The sequence below is a fragment of the Chaetura pelagica genome, unplaced genomic scaffold, assembly GCF_000747805.2.
Source record: "Chaetura pelagica isolate M959 unplaced genomic scaffold, ChaPel_1.0 scaffold527, whole genome shotgun sequence".
Classification (NCBI taxonomy): domain Eukaryota; kingdom Metazoa; phylum Chordata; class Aves; order Apodiformes; family Apodidae; genus Chaetura; species Chaetura pelagica.
Window position 1 is genome coordinate 147,475 of NW_009953915.1, and position 22,166 is coordinate 169,640.

The 22,166-nt window shown below is 42.5% G+C and overlaps 1 protein-coding gene across 1 annotated transcript in view; it reads right to left on the minus strand.

Annotated features, from left to right (window-relative positions):
• RYK (receptor-like tyrosine kinase) overlaps positions 1-22,166 on the minus strand; it is a 77,850-nt gene that overhangs the window by 18,384 nt on the left and 37,300 nt on the right. Inside the window, exons 2-9 of the mRNA XM_010001507.1 lie at positions 21,605-21,726; positions 19,867-19,966; positions 18,112-18,246; positions 15,868-15,924; positions 14,975-15,119; positions 10,635-10,735; positions 9,718-9,843; positions 7,012-7,098 (exon numbers count right to left, since the gene is read on the minus strand). Of these exons, the coding sequence (XP_009999809.1) occupies positions 7,012-7,098; positions 9,718-9,843; positions 10,635-10,735; positions 14,975-15,119; positions 15,868-15,924; positions 18,112-18,246; positions 19,867-19,966; positions 21,605-21,726 (873 nt within the window). The remainder of the gene's footprint in view (positions 1-7,011; positions 7,099-9,717; positions 9,844-10,634; positions 10,736-14,974; positions 15,120-15,867; positions 15,925-18,111; positions 18,247-19,866; positions 19,967-21,604; positions 21,727-22,166) is intronic.

Genomic DNA, 22,166 nt, shown 5'->3' on the forward strand with positions numbered 1-22,166 from the left:
ACCTATGGGACTGGCTACACTTCCAAGCACCAACACCCATGGGAACGGCTACACTTCCAAGCACCAACACCTATCTGCTTTACAAGGCACCCTACAGAACTCAGATCTCCAGTCTGTTAACACATACCTACAGAAATTACCAACATCAGGAGGTCACAGCACAGGGCACTTATACTTCATCCTGCTAAAATTTCAATAGAGCAGTACTTCTCCTCCCATCTTATCATCACGGCTATTTTTATTGAAGCCTTTGCTTCCACATCACAACCACACAAGTTTATTTTCCAAAGCAAGGCAGTTCACACCTTCAGATCCAAGCCCAATCTGAACAAATTCTGGAAGTGATTCAACACGACAACACTGCTAGAAGGGGGAGTGTGGTTCTGGTTTTCCTACATGACAAATGCACACACAATTTTAAAGCACAAAACAGGACAGAGAGAAGTATGATTTGGGGATAGTGCTCTTTCCTTACATAACAATACTACTAGACTCCAAGGAGCAGCAGCAAACAGCAATAAATCAAATGCTCTTTGCCCAGTAATCCATTTAATTGCAAATGAAGCTGAAGTAAAAGTGGAGTGAAACTGGGGAAAAGAGACCTGATTGATTTAATATTTCAAAATCCAGTAGCTGCTGAAGGACAGCAGCAAACACAACTGAAACACAGGCAGTGATCTGAACTGTATGTAAATGACAGTGCACGGCAGATCATGTTGGGTTTTTTCCCCCTGCGGAAATATATAGCATAACAAATCTTGACATTAATTAGTACCAACCTCTGAGAGTTGCTACTACATTATTTTTAATGTATACTGTACTATTCTAAGTCTCTTAGGATATTTTCTTAAATGACAAATGTAGTGTATTTTTAAGCTGACATTCAGAAATTTGCTACTTTACCCTGTTTTTTAAATTCCAGTATCTTTTTATATGAAGATACTTAAGAAATTAGCTCAGACTGGAAGCAGCTTTTTTCTTTTTGTGATAAAATTTCTTCTACAGAAAAAGGGATCCTGTAAAATTTCTTCCACAGAAAAGGGATCCAGAGAAGGGCAGTGGAGCTGGGGAAGGGACTGGAGCTCAAGCCTGAGGAGGAGCAGCTGAGGCAGCTGGGGGTGTCCAGCCTGGAGCAAAGGAGGCTGAGGGGAGACCTGCTGGCTCTGCAGCTGCCTGAGAGGAGGTTGGAGCCAGGGGGGTCGGGCTCTGCTCCCCAGGAACAAGGGATGGGACAAGAGGAAAAGGCCTCAAGTTGTGCCAGGGGAGGTTTAGATGGGATATGAGGAGAAACTTCTTCCCCAAAAGGGTTGCCAGGCCCTGGCCCAGGCTGCCCAGGGCAGGGCTGGAGTCCCCATCCCTGGAGGGATTTCAAAGCCCTGTAGATGAGGGTGCTGAGGGACACGGGGCAGTGGTGGCCTTGGCAGGGCTGGGTTTACTGCTGGGCTCAATTATAATTTTTTTAAGTATAACATTGGAGGTAGCCAAGAAAAGAGTCCTTTAGTGACCTATGATGACAGGAACAAAAGTAATTTTGTTAAAGCTGGTAAAGTGGTGAAGTCTTAAGGGTTAATCTTTACTCACGCTATGACTTTGTTTCCAGTACTTTTCATGGGTGGCTTGTTTTCAAACACTCCTTTCTTTTTAAGTGGTTAGAAAATGAAATGGAAGCAGTCAGGTTATCTTGAACAGCACAGGTTGTTTTTAACAAAAATGTACCTTGGCCAGAACATACTAAATGAGTCAAGGCTCCACACAACTCAAACTCACTGCGTATGTTCCTGGAATAACACAATTCCATTTGTTCTGCAAAGAATTTTCTCCTTCACAGGAAAAGAACCATTAAACAATGTGTTCTTTAAATCAAAGGTGAAAACCCTGCGTTTTCTTCCTCTTCTGCTGTAAGATGATCTGGAAGATTCACAAGAAAGTCTATTTCATGCCATATAAAGGCAGAAGAGATCTGTCAGTCACTGGCAAGAGATGAGATGCCAGCTTTGAGAAACATGCCAACCCAGGACACTTCCCAGAGCTGAGGGATTGGAAACTTATCAGGAAGAAAAGTGAAGCATTACAACCTAGTAGAACAATTCTACTGCAGAGCAAGAGAGACAATGAAGAAAGCAAATGCCAGCTAAGTCACTCATCTTTCTAACAAAGAACTTATTCAGGTGGTGTTGATCCACAGGTTCCAATATATAGAGATGATATCACAGAATGTTAGAGGTTGGAAGGGACCTCTGGAGATCATCATATATTCCATCATATATTCCTGGTAACAAGACACACAGCCTTCATCTTCACTAAAATCTTTCTTTGAGGGAAAATTCAGGAACAACAAAGGTGAATTATCCATAGAAAAGTCTAAATGTGAAAGAAGCTAAAGCTGTTACAACAATTACTAGCAAATGAATACACAGTGACACTGAATTGCAAATAGAAAAGAACAAGTGAATGGCCAACACAAAGGATCTGCAGAAAGTATGAACAAGTGACACCTTTTGCCCAGAGCTTGTGAGTTTTGCACTCCTCAAATGATTTAAGAGCTTCCAGAAAGCTGTTTCTAATTCTGCCAACTGATGCCCATGGTTTTTTTTAAGCTCCCTCCTTGGCAGAGAGCTCTGCACATCATGGAAGATTCAGGTATCTGGACACCCACTAAAGTGTGAGATGATACAGCATTAGAAAAAAAACCCATTTTAAATAAATGTATTTCATGAACATGCAGGTAGAAGTTTTGTCACTACCCAGGGCATGTTACAACTTTTCTCAGGACTGTGCTCCAGCAGTTAGGTGAAAGAAAAACCTCCTTGAAGGGATATGGAGTGAACATCTGGCACTCAGGGATGGGTTCTGCCTTCAGACTCTATCTTCATAAAAGATGTGGCATCAAGATACCAAGAGAAGTGTCTCCAGCTCTTCAGTCATATCAATTTACAAGCTATGGATAAATCAGTTGAAAAGCACTTCAAAGACTGAAGAGTTCAGATGAAAAACCTCAGACAGACTCTGTGGTGTAGGAGAAACAAGTCAAACAATGCTAACCAAGCACACCCCAATCTATTTGCCTCCTGCAACTGATGTTGCTTTATTAGGATCAAACTTGCCCTTTGGGAGTCTGACCTAAGGAGGTCAATCCCAGCTTGAGAAACTGGGGACTACAACCCATCCCTGGCAACTGGTCTCACACTCTCTGAATGGGCTCTTTCAGAGTTTCTCAGCACAAAGACAGGTCCAGACTTCCTCAGTTTTTTGTGGATTACTGGTTCCTTTAACAGCAGATCACTTCAGGAAGGAGAACAAGTACTAAGTTTAGGAAAATCAAGGCTTCCTGATTCCAATTAGCACTGCTCTGGTTTATAGTCATGCTCAATACATCAGGAAAGTGGCCATGGCTGCTGCAGTTACTGCCATAACCAGACAACTATCTTTGGGGAAGATAGTTCCTTCCCCAAAGGATCAACCCCAGGGAGAGGCAGGAAAACAGGAAAGAGGCAAACTGACAAGACTGCAAACACACTCCTCTCCATGTGGGAAGCTACAGATCTAACTGTTGCCTGAGGAGCTTGTCAGCCACAACATTCATCTTCTCAAGGACACAAGAGACAAGTGACAGCACATTCTCCTCTGTGCACACCATGAGGAAGTAACCCAACCTGAAAGGTTATGGATCTTATAATTCCCTAACAACTGAAGGAGGAACACAAGAAAGAAGAGATCCAGTACAACAGGCACCAGCCCTCACATCTTTCTTCACAGGTTTGAATGACAGGTCTCCAGAAATCACTACCTGAATGGCACAACAACCTGTTTTTGACACCCTCTCTAGTTGTTTTGCAGGGGTGCAGGTTTCTATTCAGTGGCACAGCAGACAACTGCACAACTAAGGTCATGTCTAGACAAAGTTCGACGTTTGAGGGAAATGATTCTCCCTCCCTACTCTACTCTCATGAAAGTCCACCTGGTGTTCTCCATCCTGGGGTACGGAGGACCTGATAGAGCAAGTTCAGAGAAGGGCCATACAAATGATCTAAGGGTTGGAACAACTCTGGTATGGAAAAAGACAGAGTCAAGGTGGTTCAGCCTGGAGAAGAAAATGCCCCAGTGAGACTTATTTGTGGCATGACATTAAATTTCAAAAAAGATGGAGGGAGGCTTCTACCATGGCCTGTAGTGATAGGACAAGTGGCAAGAGTTTTAAACTGAGGGAAAGTGAGTTTAGATTGGACATAAGGAAGACTTTTTTTGAATTTATTTTTGGTGGTGAGAGCCTGGCCCAGGTTGCCCAGGGAAGCTGTGGCTGCCCCATCCCTGGCAGTGTTGAAGGGCAGGTTGGATGGGGCTTGGAGCAACCTGGGCTGGTGGGAGGTATCCCTGCCCATGCAGGGGAGTTGGATTAAATGGTCTTTAAAGGTCCCTTCCAACCCAAACAATTATGATTCTGTGATTCTAACATGAAATTCAATTTTGGGCATGAGTGTACTGATCTGATTTGCCATGTCCAAGTGTTCTGCTTCAAAAGGATTTCTTCTGTTGGCAGAACAACAATTTAAGGCCATAGCAACCACCCTAATGTCCAGCCAATGTAATGTCTAAGGTTTCTCAAGCTCTGATCCTGGTGAGAAGGAAGAGGTGGTTTTGCCCTCAAGAAGGCTATTCTTCCTCACAGCACCTGCTGAAGGAATTTCAGTTCCCATTTTTCAGAAGGTCCCCTCCCCATAGTTTTCTGTCATTCAGACTTCTTTTTAAAACCCATTTCAGAGTGAAGCACTGGGTAAAACAAGACAGCCCTGGAGCAGCCTGTGCTTTTTGAGGGGATAACCCAGCTACACAGACAAAAGCCTTTTTCCTTGTTTCTTTTCCATGACCCTCAGGCTCCTTTCTTGCTTTGACAGAGATACTTAAGTCAGTTTAATAGCTCTCATACTCATCTCACTTTTGTGGTCCTGCCCTACTCCCATGTTTGTGCCAAAGCAGCAGTGTGTGTGTGGTCACAGAAAGAACGAGATCAAGGAGAAAAGTCTGGTTAAAAGAGTATTTTTTGCAGGGTTTTTTTTTCCCAAGTAAATTAAATTCCCAACTTATTACATAACCCAGCTGCACACACAGCTATCACAGCCAGGGTACGAAGACAAAGCTGCTTAATATTATCCCTGCAAATAACTGCTGTAAGAAGTGTGGCTGTTTATGGTTATTTCCCTAGCAACATCCTCATGCCCAAACCAGTATTATTTCACAGAAAAGCACCAGCAAAATCTACTATAAACTGTTTGTCCATATAGATCTTGTTTAAAGCTGAGAAATTCTCTACAGACAACAATTATGTTAATACCATGACTCCCTTAAGACAATGTTCCAGTTCACTGTAGCCAGCAAATCTTTCATGGCAAAGGGAAGGGCAAGAGAAACCAGGATACGTGCTTTGAAACCAGGATACAAGGGAGAAATGCAGCTTCAAATGTGGATTGCAAGGCCCATTGTGGTAAAGCAAATAGGTAAGTGATGATGGGAGGCAGCTAAGTTAAGATCTGTTCTCTCAAATGGTGTCTTGTCATTTCATCTGATGCTATAAAGAGTAACCATGTGTTGGCAGTGCTGTACAGATGTCAAACTGCTCCAGCTCACAGCAATTTGGGGGCTCACAGGAGCTGTAGCATTTGTTGATTTTGAATCAGGGCCCAGACCCACCAAATAACACAGGGAAGGGGATCCCAGGTTAAGGTAAGACTGGTGAATGATGCCCCAAGTTAGATGGCTTCATCATGTTCCTGTGGGATCTGCTCAAGGGGATCCTGCTCTGGCAGGAGGGTTGGACTGGATGATCTCCAGAGGTCCCTTTTGTGAGCAGCACTCATGGGATACTGGAGAAGCCTTTTGGAATCTGTATCAAATCAAAGCAAAACAACAGTCAGAACTGTTTGGCAGAGAGGGGGCAAACAGAAAAGAGCAGAATTCCCAAAACACTGGAAAGAAGCCCACTTTTTCTTCTAATTGAGGATGCTCCTTGCCAGAAGTCACTACCAAAAAAGCTTGCCTTTATCAAAAAGGACCACTACCTTTCTTAGGGCTATGAGTACTTCAGACCACACAGGTCTAGTCACCACCATCATGCTAAATGGTGGCTATCAACATCTACCAAAAGGGCAGCATATCTACTGTTCAGAAGTCCCCTCTGGACTCAACAGGGAGGAAAAGGGCTACAGAATGAAAATGTGGCATCTCAAAGGCACTCCTGAAGGAATAATGGAATGATCCTGTCATAAGGAGAGTAACTGTCACCATGAATCTCGAAGTGCCCGTGAGGATGGGCAAGAGAAGGGAAAGGGTCAGCAATTCCTCCCTGTCCAGCCCTCCATGAACACCATGAGCAGAAACAAGGGCAGTTGTCCCAGGACACAGGTCAAGCTCTGCTGGCTGGTTCCTTGCTGAGCCAGATTGACTCAGAGGTTGCCCTCCTGCTGCCCACCAAGCACTGGTTCATTGCTGGCACCCACCAAGGTGGAAGGACCTTGCAGGTCAGGCTGCCAAGGAGGTAAGGATTTGAGAGGCAGGAAGGGAGGCTAAGCTCCCACTGCTTGTGTTCAGTAATCACAGCTGGTCCCTGGCCCCACAGAAACTTCACCTCATCTTTTTATTAGCCACACATGTTCTTAAGACATTTTCAGCTGCATTGCAGGTGCCTTTTTCAGCCATTTTGCAGGGGAAAAGGCTGTGGATGGAAAGAACAATGACATACTAGAGGGGAAAAAAAAAACAACAACCAAATATATTTTTTTCTTAGAAGAATAATAAGCAAAAGTATTCAAGACAGAAGGCACTTGTGGAGGACAGATGCATTTTTCTTCCATATAAGATGCCTGCTCGCTCTGGCTGAAGGCAGCATCCAAATTGCTTTTGCTTTTGAAGTAGCAGCCATTTGCCTATTTTGTTTTTAAGGACAGATTGATACACTCAGCATGCACCACAACCCAAAAAAAAACTGGTCACAAAAGTCCTTCCTTTATGGAAACATACCTTTAACAGTTTTGACAAAAACTTGTTTCTCTTTACTGGGGTCTTTTTCTTCTATTAGGATCCCATGGAAAATGCGCCCAAAGGTACCTATGAAGTGAACATACAATGAGTAAAATGTAGTTAAAACACATTTATAACATTAACAGTATTAGTAATATCTTTTAAGAACTAAAAAGCCACAGCAGAATTTAGGAATAAGGGCCATTAATTCCTGAATGCCCCATTGAGTCAACAATCTAAAACCCAAACCCTGCTCCAGCATCAGGTGGATTCAGAACAACCTGCAGTAAATGCTGAAAGTTTTGGGTAACTAAAACTTAATTTAGGTAAGTTTCAGGTAACTGAAGTTTTAGCTAACTAAAACTTAAGGGGACAACTAATGATAGCAGCAAGATCCAGTTCAAATAAGTGGCAATATTGATGATTGGTTTCTCTGTGGCACTTGTCTTTTGTCAACTGGCTGCACTAAAACTCCAGCTCTGTCCTTTTCTCATCCAGGTCTGGAATTCTCCAGTCAAAACATTTCTCAGGAAGATGAGGTTTCTTGAAATGTTCCCAGGGTTTCAGCCACACAGTAGGCATGGAACAGTTTGAAAAACATTTCTCACATTATTCAAATGTTTCACATCAGCTGGAAGGTGTTGGGTCAGTTTGGGATTTGATTTTCAGTCTCTTAACATTTTTCCATTCAGAAAATGTTAAGGATGCTGTTGCAGGAAGAGGAGCTCAACTGAACAACTTCAGAATGGTAACACACAAAGAATTACCTTTTTACACAACTCAGGCTGGCAATGCTTTTCTGCCACCCTGTTACTGTGGCACCAAGGTGTGCATCATCTTCCTGCAGTTTACTCATATCTTGCATCCCTTTCTCACTGATTTGTCCTGTTGGATTAGGCTGAGAGTCTTAGCCTGGTTGTACATCTTCTGGAATGAAGTGTGGGTCACATTTGGTTTCTAAATACTTCACAGGGACAGTACAACACTTCTGTCATCTACCCTGAGACTCTAAGCAAACCTGGCAAAAAAGGGATCTTCAAACTGGGATCTCCTTGAGAAGCAATTTAACTAGAGACCAGAAGCAACCAGGAATATACAGTGCAAGTTATTAAACAGTGAACTGAACCCTTCCTATCTTCGTTCCTGAAGACACAGGAACTTAAGAGTAGAATAATTTTGGTTGGAAAAGACCTTTAGGATCATCCAGTCCAACCATTAACTCAGCCCTGCCAAGGCCACCACTGCCCCATGTCCCTCAGCACCACATCTACAGGGCTTTGAAATCCCTCCAGGGATGGGGACTCCCCCGCTGCCCTGGGCAGCCTGGCCAGGGCCTGACAACCCTTTTGGAGAAGAAACTGTTTCTAATATCCAACCTAAGCTTTCCCTGGCACAACTCGAGACTGTTATATTACATCTACTATAACAGGAGCTTGATGCAGGTTCAGATCCAGGTGCTGCACAAGCTCAGAAACACAAAGAGCCCCTACAGATCACTTTGCACACTCTCAGACCTGGTGCTTTGCATCTTCCAACTGGTTATACCACAGCAGAACCATCTTCTCCTAAATGATTAACATGTTCAAGTAGATCATGCTATGGAAGCTACTTGGGGTTTATAATGAACCTCTGGCCAACACATGTAAAATATGTTTAAGTTCCATTGGCAGCACTTAGGAATTCTTGAAATTTTAATGCAAACATTTCTGTTCTTCACTTCTTCCCTTCTGAGACTCTTTGGTTCTCAGCTGACAGCTCTGCCACCACCCTGAACATGCATGACTGTTATCAGGATCTGTCTTCTAGTCCTTTCCCTAACTTCTGAAGGTTTTGACAGACCCAAATGCCAGCTGGAGGCCAAGAAACAAGATCCCACTATTAACTGGGTCCACACTGGATTCAACAGCATCTTGGCGGCTTAGGGCAGCTCTGTCACTTGGTCCTGAACATCTGAAGCTGAACTGTAGCACTGAGTGACCTCCAGAGAATGAGTATCTCAGAGCTCTAGCTTTGGAAAGCTGGATTTCTCATCAGGCTCAGGGAACACAGATGAAGTTGCAGCAATAAAGGTTAATGACAAAAACCTCTACATATTTAGATCTGTTTCCCAAATTCAACATCAACAAGAACCAGTGGATGTTGTGCATGAACACTTCCAAAGTAAACACTAAACAAAAGAAGCAGGTAACCCCTGAAATCTTCACATCAGACCTGTTGCACTTGCTGATTAGATTTCCAAATCAGAAGTGATGAAATTGAGTTCATGAGTTTAGACAACCAAGGGTTTTGTGGGCTTTGCGACTGTCTGGTTTGATTTTTTTATTTGTTTGGAGAAAATCTCCTGCAGTAACTCACAAAAGTGAGTTAACTTTGCCACTTCCAACCCTAACTGATTACCTCATTTCTTAGCCATCTGACTCTTACCTTTATTTAAAGGACCAGATTATTAAAACAGACAAGCTGAATGATTTACTAAGCATGGTCAATTGCTCCCCTGGTCTAATGAATTCTAGAAACTGCTTTCCCCACCTCTCCCACACCCCAAATGCAAACATCATTCATCATTCTTCTCCTCCTCCAAGAGATCAGAAACGTCACCTATGATTAGTTTCTGAAAAATCTAGCTATAAAATACTCCATATATATGTGTATACATATACAGACACACCATGACGTAGCCAACAGGTGTCCAAGCCCTGTACATACCTTCTTGGAGCACATCTTTTAGAGTTATCCTCTCCCTGGAGATGGCTATGTCCTTCACTTTGCCTTTTGCTTCCATCAGAGTGACACTTTTCAGATCATTCTTCTCTATCCGTAACGTAGGATAACCTGAGGAGCCAGCAGAGCCAAACCAACCCATATAAATACCCTTACAATGAGAACACAAGCACACTGCTTCACCTCAGCACCACCTACAGGTATAAAGACATGCAAACAGCACGTACTGACACAGATTATGTCTTAATCTTAACAGGATTATAGTATTAAAAAACAAACACAAGTCATGTGAATATAATAACCTGCGGAGCAGGGAAATCACACAAGAATTCTGCTCAGTGTCATGTAATCGAGTCTCATTATTAACACCAAGTAAATAAAACTCCTCCTTATGTACTGCAGCTGATTAACATGGCATTGTACTTCCCTGACAACAAGGAAATAAAGGATCATGGGCAGAGACTGCCAGAAGATCTGTTGGGAGTGAGAAAGATGCCGTACTCCAGCAGGACATAACCCAAAGTACCAGTGCCCTCTTCTGGTACTTGCAGACTTCTAGATACAGTCAGAAAGGCCTGACTAAGTTTTGTACAAGTTCATGAATCACTGAAAAAAAAATCCTGAGCATTTCTTTGATCATAAACATGACTGAAAACAACTTTAAGAAAACTAGGGAAGAACTAAGAATGTTCCTCGTGTTTATTTTGTGCATTCAACATTTTTTTCTCTTTATATTTTCACTGTTCCCTGTGCTAGAGCTGGAAACAAAGAGAAATCATGAACGTATCACCCTTGTAAAGCTTTTTCCCCACTGATTCCCTACTTGGTGAGTCCCCTACAATCAAATAACTCTGTGTCCAAGAGGGTCTGCTGCAAGGGTCTGTAATTAGATGAACACTTACTGGTTACTGGAGTTGCATTGTTTGGTGTGTCAGCTCGCAGATACTGCGTGGTCTGGGTGGAAGGTTGGGATAAACCTTGAGAGCTGCTGCTGTCACTAATACTGTTTCAAAACAAACAAAACAGGACATGAACACCACAGCTTGTCATTTTCACAAATTCAGAAGGAACGGATCAAAAGTTCAGATTTTCCAGGCTAGACTTTGAAAGAATGGTGGGGTTTTTAAGTCTCTCACACATGAAAATGTACTTCTGGTAACTGAGGAATCTCAGCACTTCTGTCCTTCTAGAGTGAAGAAATTCCTTATCTTTGTTTTGCAGAATTTTCCCTTTTTTTCCAGTGCTTTTCCCCCCACTTCTAAAAAACAAAATCAAGGTGACAAAACTTTCCTCACAAGAATCACCTTGTCCTACCAGAAACACCAAAACAACCACATTCCAGAAAATTAGAGTCATAGACTGGTTTGGGTTGGAACAGACCTTCAAGATCATCCAGCTCCAACCCCCTGCATGGGCAGGGACACCTCCCACCAGCCCAGGTTGCTCCAAGCCCCATCCAACCTGCCCTTCAACACTGCCAGGGATGGGGCAGCCACAGCTTCCCTGGGCAACCTGGGCCAGGCTCTCACCACCTTCACACTCCACAATTTCCTCCTCATGTCTCTCCTCAATCTCCCCTCTTCCAGTTTTCATCCATCCCTCCTTGTTCTCTCCCTACAAGCCCTTATAAAAGTCCCTCCCCAGCTCTCCTGTAGGCCCCAGACTTGTATATCTTTATTTCATAGCACTAACATCCCAACAACAACCATGGAAGTTGGAAAGCAGCAGCCTGAGCCACAGGGAGAGGTACTCCTACCACCCCACACAGCCTGGGGTGCATCTTCAGCCAAGAGTGATCTCTTCTTGCTTGCTCTGGGCACAGCAGCTGCTAGCTCTATCCAATGCCTTTCAGTTTCTGGGCTGGAGCAAATATCAAAAACACATTCCCCAGATGACCTCTTCCAACAGTTGTTTGCCCTACACCACTGTACCCATCTCAGAGACCCACCTGGACACTTGTTGCCCCTTCCAGAGCCACCTACAATGTGGCTTTGAGATATTGTCTTTGGGTAGAAGGACCACAGCTGCATGTAGTATTCAGGAGACATGGCTTAAAACCACAGCAGGATATTTTCTGCTTTATCCTTACAAACAAAATCCTACAAAAAGAGTTGTTGCAGCTGCAACAGCCTAAGAACAGGTGAGAAAGGTTGGAGGCAAAGGCAGTACCTGTCAGGCAGCTGGGCTGGAAGAAGTTTTTTTGATCTCCTTCCCAAACACACACAAACATTCCCCCATTTTTTGAAACTTAAAAGCTTCTTTATTTCTCCTGATTATGTTGGGAGAAGAAAAGATTGTTTTGGGGTATAACCCTCTCTGCCTTGCCAAATCATCAACATTCAGTTTGCTTCTGAGGCTGCTGTCAAGCACTGACCAAGCAGTGTTCTAACCATCCTTGGGAGATTTTTAGACATGCTTGGTGATGTTCTCAAGGACCACTTTTTAAGCAAAGACTTCCTTTAAAGACAGATAAAAAGAATGCCAAGTCAACTCTCCCCATCATACCATCATCACAGATGCACCCACTGAGTTGTTTCTTTAGAACAAAGTCAGCAATTCTCACAATACATACAACAAATTTACTGCTTTATAGCTCTTTCTGGAAACTTTTTAGAAGTTATTTCCACATTCAGTGTCTTCCAGGTGTAGGATTTCAGCACAATTTTTAGCACAAGGTTAAAACCCACTGTAGGTGGTCTGGCTACTGGACTTGAACTTCCTTTAGAGTTTTTTAATTAATATTCTCTGGTGCTAGCAACTTATTCCTGCTTCTTTTAACCACTGGCACTATTACATCTACAAGCTGCTTCAATATTATCCACTCTCCAGCAAGTCTCCCAGAAAGAAGTGTCCTGGTATGGTCATGCATTAAACACTGATGAGGAACTTGCATTTCATTTCCCTGCTATGGCTGGAAACTCCTTTTGTAACTTGATCACCTACCAGCCCTACAGATTTCTTTGGCTAGCTTCCTGCTGCAGGCAAGTTTGAAAAAGGAATTCTTCTTTTCATGCCTGTTGCAAGTTTGAAAAGCTACCTTTTTGCTTGGCTTCATTCTCTTTTTATTTTAGGTTTGATCTGCTCATGTTTGAGTTTTCCTAGTTTTTCTCACTTGCAGACTATGTCAGCTTTTTGACCAAAGCCTTCTGGCTTTTAATAACCTCCATTATCCTGCTGTTCAGCCATGCCAACTTTCTTTGGCACTTTTTCAACTGCCTTTGATAGGAGGTATGCAAGTCTTTGCTCTGAACTTTCAATACAATCTTCTTAAATGGTCCATGTGCTCTGCCTGTAAACTCAGCTGCCTGGTTTTAGCTTCTATTTAACAGCCTTCCTTGTTTTTATTTCCTTCTGGTTTTTGAAGCTAAGCGCAACAGCAAGAGGGTTTTTCAGCCTCTGTTGCTCCTGGGAGGTTATTAACCCTAACGATGTTTATCTTTTATTCAGAACCTTTTTACAGCAACATTTTGAGCTTGTTATTCAAAACCAAATCGGAAGTTGTTTCTTCTCTTTCTTCTTTCCCTGACTAGTTGCTGCATTAAGCAGTCACTGATAATATGTAATGTTAGTGCATAACATGGAGATAGATTATCACCCTGATAATCAGCTTCTCAACCAAGCACTGACACAACCTCAGTCTCTTTGCTGGCTCCTGTCAATGTTGCCCCTTCTGAAAATAAAACTCCATAGATCCTGATTTTCAGGCACATTTTGCCTCTGGCACAGCTTTGCTATGACACCAGTTGACCCCAGCTCTTAGCCAAGAACCCAAGTTTTTGATAGGTTCAGGCACCTTTGGGCTCAAAAAGTCTCAAGAACTAAATCCCACTACCTGCACAAACTCCAGATAAATCAGAAGGCCATGTAGTGGCTTCAATACCAGCAAACCACAAAGTATTAACATCAGGTCAGTTTCTAACTTGTATCTCCACAGGAATCAAGCACAAAGGAGTGGTTGAAAGGACATTTGATCACACTACTAGGCTGAATCAGTCTCTCAAAAACTCCTAGATACCACTATTCCCACACTCTGTAAATGTGAGATTTTTCCTTTTTCAAACTGCACATTCTTTAACACCTTTTATTGACTAAAAAAAACCTTCAGGAGACCATGAGGCACAAATGAATTGAGGAAAACAAACAAGTCCTTTGGTTGGAAAATCAGGCTCTGAGGAACCATGACTACTTACTATACCAACACCCCCCAAAAACCCAAGTGGACACCACAGGAGTAAATGGAAGAAAGAAAAACCACAAAGAAACAGATGAATGGCTAGAGAGGAAGATGACAAGATAGAGCTCCTCTGAGAGGCTGCAGGCAGGAACAGAAACTGTTCAAGACATCCTTTCAACAGGGGTGACCACCCACAGGCCTGACAGTTTTCCCAAGTATTGAGTTTCACAACTGCCTGCTTCTGAGCAGTTGCATCTGAAGCAGTTTATCCACAGAGCCCCAGCAGAGCCTCAGCCCACCTGCTTTTTCAGCCTCCCTTGTGCCTCAGGGCTTAATCCCCACTCAGCTGACCATATTGACCTCAGGTTCATCTTACAAGGTTGTGGGGTTTTTTTTGCATGGATGTGCCAATTTTGTTTTTCTGGATTGCAAAGACACTTGAAAGCCCATTTTCAGCTTGATAAGCAACCAGTTGCAAGCCCCAGATTTCACCCTAAGGCCAAAGTGAATAGTGGTAAATCAATCAAAATAGAGAAAACTGAAATTGAACCTCCTGCAGAAGGCAGGAAAAACAAGTATTTTCAGCGTGCCCAGGAATTTATCAAAGTTCCCTTCAATCCTGAAAATCCCTGTAGATCTGATTCTGCCCAGATTTCCTCACTGTGTCCCCCCCCACAACTATTCTGGAAACAGCCACAACCCTCCCACCCCATAAACAACAGAAGACTTGCTGCCTTTCTGCAGTACAACACTTCATAGAATCATCATAGAATCACAGGATGGTTTGGGTTGGAAGGGACCTTAAAGACCATCCAGCTCCAAACCCTGCATGGGCAGGGACACCTCCCACCAGCCCAGGTTGCTCCAAGCCCCATCCAACCTGCCCTTGGACATGGCCAGGGATGGGGAACACAACTTCTCACAGCTCTGCACAGGCAACAGATCTTACAGCTTGGCATCAAGAGCAGAAACTACAAGCTACTACAGAGTGCTCGTTTTGAGGCCAGAACTCCCACAGATCTGGGTCAACGCATCCCTAAAATGCAGTTGAAAAGCTGGAATACATACCTGTCATCCAACTCTATCCTTTTCATGCTGTGGAGATGCAAGACAGCCAATATTATTGCCACCAGGAATATAACAGCACAGCACACACCAACACTGATGTAAAACACACGGGTAGAAGTGGTGGGAGCTGCATTGACAGGATCAACTGGAATAGAAAGGTGAAAAGTTATTTAACCTTCCTAAAAAGAAATAAATAAAAAAAAACCCACAAGAAAAACCCACAACAAACATTTTGTTAGTTCCCAAGCAGGCTGACATGGCAAGAAGACAGTGCTGCTGTCCCCAGGCTCACCCCCAGTGCCCTGCCACCCAGGAGCAGGGAGATGGAGCCGGCCTGAAGGGACAGACCATGGTGCCCCCCAGAGAAGTGGGCACCATAATTCCCGCTGCAGCCAAGCAGGGCCTTGATTAATTCCTGGGATGAAAGGAGGGTTCCCACTGAAGGATAAAAGCTAGCTTTCAAAAAGCATTTTGGCTAAACTGTTTACACTTTGGGTGCCACAAAAGTTGAGCACAGTGAGTTGATGGTATTTCCAGCTAGAAGAGGAGTGAGTAAAAGAAACCACCTCATCCAATTCACTCTCTACTGGCAAGTCAGAACAGCAAATCAGACAGGAGAGGTCCTGAAGTCAAGAAAATCACCATCAGAGTCATGTAAGGAAACCAGAGCCCCCAAGACATGGTAAAAGAATCCATTGTTAGGAGACTTGCAATAGGGTTGTTACTCTTCACTAGTATATATCATCAGTTCAAATGATGAATTGCCAAAAAAACCCACTAAAATGCTGGATATGGTACAGATTACATGGGGATTCTGTATAGGGAATACTATGGAAACAGAACATCAGAAGATTTTCATTCTCACACCCAAAGCTGCACACTCAGTTACTTACAGAGAGCCTTGCTGCTGTTTTTGTCAGATGTTGGAGATTTTACTTCTGGTTCAAGCTCTAAACAGATGAGAGAAAATTATTAAGCTTGGCACAAACTTATTAAAAGTAGTCCTCCACAGAAAGTCAATTGCCTCAGGGAAAAACACTTCTGCTTTTTAAACAGGTGAGCTGACTTAAGGATTAGAGTTATCTCCAGATTTTCACTTGAAATACCTAACCACTGCATTATAAAAATTACACTTCTTTAAGACATAGAAGTCTTATGATTTATTTCACCAGCAGTACATATGTCCACTGAGGCCATGTTGGAACCCACTGAAACTACCTACCTCAAAAAACCCTCTGGGGCTTGTCCACCAAAGTCCAAAGCAGCAGATGGTAGAAAGAGGAAGTACAGAGTATGTGAGTGGATGCTAAGACACTGAACAACAAAGACCTCACAGAATCCGTTACTATAGGAGAGAAAATAATTTCTTGAATGCTCAGTCAATATTACCTTGAGCATTTGGCAGAAATTCTAATTCTGCTCCTCCTAGGAAGAAGTTAGAGAGGCAGCCAGAGGCACTATGCCTTCTCAGCTACAAGTCATGAGTGCTTTAAAACAGAAGGATGAAAAAGGTAATGCCTATTTACTCATAAAAGCAGAACAAAAGGCACAGTGATCCTTTAGAAAGGAGATAAATGTTCATTAAATCTTCTACAAGTCTGGTCATTAGGACCAGCAGTGCAACTCAAGGGAAAGCAGGTGGTGGAGGTGACTTAAGATGAGCCTCCCTGAGGACCTGCAGGCAACACAAGGGATCCTGTGGCTGCAAAGGTGCAGCCCCACCTGCACATCACCCTTCCTGCTCCCAGCTGTGAAGAGCTGCCTTCTGCCCAGTACAGCACCTTCCAGCTCCATGAGAAGCCAGTTCAGCCTGATAAACTAGTGAAAAACTAATCCAGGGAAGGGAAAATCTGACAATTTTATTTATTTATTTAAACTTGAAGAAGTATTACAAATGCCTAGAGCAAAACTGCTCCTGCATATTTTAACTTAGGCACTAAATTAAATCAGAAATCCACAGATGCTCTATACCCATCAAATAAATATGCATTAAAAAAGTCACTGACATTTTTATGAACCCACAGAAAGATAATTTTTGTAAGAGTCACTTCCTAAGCTATGTAGGAGGGATTATCTCTCACACTCAGATAACTGCACAGTGCCTATGGAAACCTCTGCACACTCAGCAGCTCAGTAAGCTACAAATGTATAAGCAGTGCTGGTGTCTGCACTCAGAACATTTGAAAAGTACCTTGGAGAACATGAAATGAAGGTAAACATGCCTTTCCTTCAGAACGTTATCAGCAAGAACTCCACTTTCACTAGAAACACTTCAAATTAAGAATTATCTTCCCATAACGTCCATGCAAGGACCATGAGTATCACAACATCACGTGCTAAAAAGCCTTGCTGGCTCTTTCACTCATCCCCACTTCCATGAGTTCATCCTTAAGACATTCCTGCTCAAGGGAAATGACCAAGTCCCCTCTGAAAAACCAACTACTGGTGTCAAAGGCCCTGAGTAATCAGAACAGAGCCAGGAGGAGCTTGTAAATAAGAGGGTGGCCATCCTCAAACGCTGCCCAAGAACAGAACACTACAGCCATTTTTAAGGAGGGTACAGTTCTTGGGAGTCTTCAAAATAATTCCCTTCCGATTCCTGTGAAAACACTTCTAGGAAGCAGCAACAGCCCCGTTATACAAGAATAAACTGTGCTTGCAGATTCCCAAGTCAAACTGCAGAAGGGTTCATCTGGGATTTCTGACGTCTGCGTTATCTACCAAGATGATTTTGCACTAAGTCTGAAAAACTAACACGTGCTTCAACTAATTAAATAGCCAATTTTCTCTCCTATAAGTATTTGTAGAACAATTTGAATATTCAGAGAGCTGCACTTTTGAGGCAACTAGTTTCTTCTCTCTGAGCACAGCAGAGAAAATCCTTTGTGCGCTCTAAGTAAAAAGGTCAGTAAAAAGCAGGAAACCTAAGGAATTTGCTCATCCATCACCTTCTGCTTTTAGCAAAAATCCCCATTTTCACCTGATTGGCAATTTTTTTTGAGCTGGTTTCCTCCTATCCTCTCCAACACTCACTCTGGGGCCTGTTAATTGTGTCCTGGATCATACACGTTCCCGCTCCTTATTCCTATCACACTCTTAACGCTAAAAAATGCTGGAAAATATTTTTAATCCCTTACTTCTGTAGCACATTTTCCTTCGTTTGAAATTTAAAACTGTGATGTTTTTGGAGGAATTTATTGTCAAGTTGAGCTGCATGAGTATTGTGACATCAGAGTCAAGTCTGCCAGTGCAGGAGAGTTCGACACGGAACACTGCAAACAGAAACAAACAGGCATTAAAATCACATTCAACCACTTTCCAGACATTGTGAGGAAACTATTTAAGTGAAAAGGGTCTTTTTCAATTAGGTTTAGAATGTATTTAAGAAATGCTATTTTAGCCTTCATGCTTTGTCATTTCAGACAAGGACTAGACTTTCTATTTGATTTATAGGAACGATATTAAAAGTTTACAGATCACTAACACTGCATTTTTGGGTAAGTGACTAGCTTTGGAATTTCTCTGGCTGTCCCAAGAGAAACCTCTTATCCCAGAAACCCAGAACATTTAGTTCTCCTCATTCTTATTCCAAATGCCAGGAGGGTCAGCTTTTTTCACAACTCTGAAGTTGAAATAGTTTGGTCTCCGCAAATCTGACTGGAACCAAAGCTTAAAATAATATTACATTTATTTTCTAGCTTATATTCCAGTATTATTGATGCCAACAGAGCCAACACAACAAGCCTAAGTCCCTAATGTCTGCTTCCACAAACTGATCCATTCAACCACAGTTGGATAAGTAAGGAATTATGATCATTGTCACATTTCCTGAAACAAATATAACTCTTTCCAGTATACATCTTATGGAGGAGCTAATACATACTCAAAATAAGGTTTCTCACTTTTAAAACTTGCCACAAACACTTTAATGTATTAACAACTCCCACATACCTTGAAATATCACTTCTACAGGCCAGAAAAATTAACAGGCCTGGATTTTCAAATTAGCAATTGCTAATTATGACTGTTGAAAGGGAACCTTGTGTGTGCACACATCTAAAAGAAAAGGCACATTCCCTCTCTAGGAAAATCTTCCACTAAACAAGGGGAAATTATTACTCTCAGACTAACAGTCCTGATCTTTAATTCCCTTTTGAACAACATCAGCACTGTTACTCTATCCTGCCTTATACCTCAATAAGTACAAAAGCAGTTTTCCAAAAACACCCCCAGAACTTCCAAAAAAACAAAAAAAATACCTCAAAAATCCTCCAGAATGGCTAAACACGGCCAAAAATGGGGCCTTGCCCTCCCCATAATATCCAGGAGACCCCCACAGAGAAGACCCCTCAACTTCCCTCCAGATCTAAGCACGCCAAAAATCTCTCTGGAACCCCCGAAACACTAAAATGCCCCCTAAAATGGCCCCAAAAAATGGCTCAAAATGGTCTCATGAGGTCTATTCTCCTCCCTCAAAAGCCCAGGATACCCCAGGGCTCTCCCCATCACCTCACCCAGATCTAAGCACCCCAAACCCTCCCCCTCCCCAAGAAAAATTCCTCAGGAACTCCAAAAATATCCCTATAACCCACCCAAATATCCAAAAGCCAAAAAAAAATGCTTAAAAATGCCCCCAAACAGACTCAAAATGGCCCAAAATGAGGCCTTGCCTCACCCACTCCCAATAGCCAGAAGACTCCCAGGTCCCCCTGCACCTGAACACCTCACAAACACCCTCAGGACCCAAGACCAATAATAAAAGATGATGTTTAATAAAGAAAAATTACACCATTACCCAAGAGTATCCACATTTTGAACAAAACAAAGTACCACCAGAAAACACTCTCAGCATCAGCTACTCATGTTTGGGGGTGGGGAGGTTTTTTTTTTACCTGAAAGGGTTCGAGGAACATCTCCTTGTAGAGAAATGTTGGCCTGGGGCATAGCCATAGCCATGGGATTATCCACCTGAAATCCCAGTTTATACTCAACCTGTAACAACAGTTGGGAGATAAAAGACATGAAAAAAACTTCTACAGTATTAAAAAAACAAACAAACAAAAAAAGCTACTTCCCTTTTGATAACTGTTCCTAAACTGTCTCTTATTTATCTTGTTTTCAGAGCATATCGGTGATTTAAGGCTCCCAAAGTTTCTTACATGAAGTCTAAAACGTGGTACTTTTGTGGCAGTTTGAATGTAAAAGGCCAAAACTGAAGCCAATTTTGAAATAATTCTTGAAAATTTGGGCCAGAATAAAGTGCTGTGAGAAAAAAAAGCCACCACAAGCCTCACCTGCTGATACTTTGAAATTTACTTGTTCAAAAAAATTCCTTAAAACTACAGGAATTTTTAAAAAAGATTTCCCTGCTCTAGTCAGTTTTATAAACTCAGCAGCCAAAATTGCTTCCAAACTGTTGAACTATAAACAAGATTTTGTTTCCACTGAAGAAATTAATTCTGCAAATAGTCATGTAGCCACTGAGTCCTAAGTTCTTGTTGGAAGTTCATCCTTTCCCTCCACACTCTCAATTTGGTTTGACTTTGTTTGACCCATTATTTTTCTTTCTAAAACTTAATAGGATGCATTTATGTTATCAATATATTTTTCAGTGAGGATGCCACGGGTAGAAATATAATCCAGTTTCTGAGCTCCTACTGCACTACACCATACCACAAAGGCAGCAGAGAAGATGTCAAGGGGTGCAATCACAGACATGGAAGCAGGGCTCAGAAAATCCTATTCAAAATTCCCAGACAGCCCCAAGGAAAGTCAGAGCAGTGACAGGTTGTAACAACAAGGAAACTCCTTCAAAGGTTCTGTTCAAATGGCAAGAAACTGAGCTGCCTGGGAAGGTGGAACTGAGGAGAAGGGCTGGCTTCTGCTGTACCTAATAGTGTTAAAGACCAACAGCCACATCTTGTAAAGACCAACACCTCAAGAAAAAGAACACTGGCAGAAGGAATCTTCAGAAATGGCACTGGTGAAGTTGTTCCTACTGCAGTCTTTCCTACTTAAGGATAACCACTGCTCAAGTTTAAAAAAGAAAAGAATGAACATCTGGCACAGACTAAACAGATCGTTTTGTACACAAAAATAAATGGTTAAGTAACTGGAAATCCTTCAAAATGTAAAAGCACACACAGTCTTTATGACAGCTGCTGCTGCATGATCCAGCCATGGTGATTAACTGAAATAAAAATCCCTTTCCATTTAATCAGGGCTCAGTAATAACATACTAGATGCTACTTTTATAGGCTCTTCTCGTCTCCAAACACATGTTTCTAGAAAACTCTATAACACAATTGCTTTACATTTGATTTCCAGAGACTTCAGTTCATGGCTGCCCTTCTGTGTGTTCAAGGCATCACCAGAAGATCCCACAGCCAGTAGCTTGTACATATGTGTAGTTTGCTAAAAGCAAGCATCAAAAAAGATGCTTAACTTTTCTAAAATAAGAAAGTTTGGATATCTTCTTCACTTATTGCCTGCAATCATATACATAACTCTTCTGCACTTGGCATATGCTAATTTTTGCAAAGGAAAAAGCCATTAAATTATGAGAGTGGGTATTCAGTAAGCAACACAGATCCTGTATCCAGCACTCCCAACACAGAAGTGATGCCCTACCTTGGATTTAGCATGCCAGCTGAAGTGAAGAGTGTTGGTCTCACTGGGTATTAAGAGATTGAAGGACAATGCATAGTGATTAACCACATCATTCCTCACGTAGGACAACTCTGCATCGAGACCTGTAATGAGAAAGGAGAGAGTAAGAGGGTGAAGAACAGGACCAGCAGCAACACACCAGATGAAACTCTCAGTATTTGTATAAACAACAAATACTGCTCCGCTTATGTTTGAATGTTTCAGCAAATACTTTCTCCAGTACATAAATTCAGTTATTGCAGGTTTGGATATCAACACTCATGCATGTCAGCAATAATGGGGATGCCTCAAGTTCTTACAAAGCAACAATTTAAGAGAGATGCTGTAGCCTGATCATAGAATGGTTTGGGTTGGAAGGGACCTTCAAGATCATCCAGATCCAACCCCCTGCATGGGCAGGGACACCTCCCACCAGCCCAGGTTGCTCCAAGCCCCATCCAACCTGCCCTTCAACACTGCCAGGGATGGGGCAGCCACAGCTTCCCTGGGCAACCTGGGCCAGGCTCTCACCACCCTCACACTC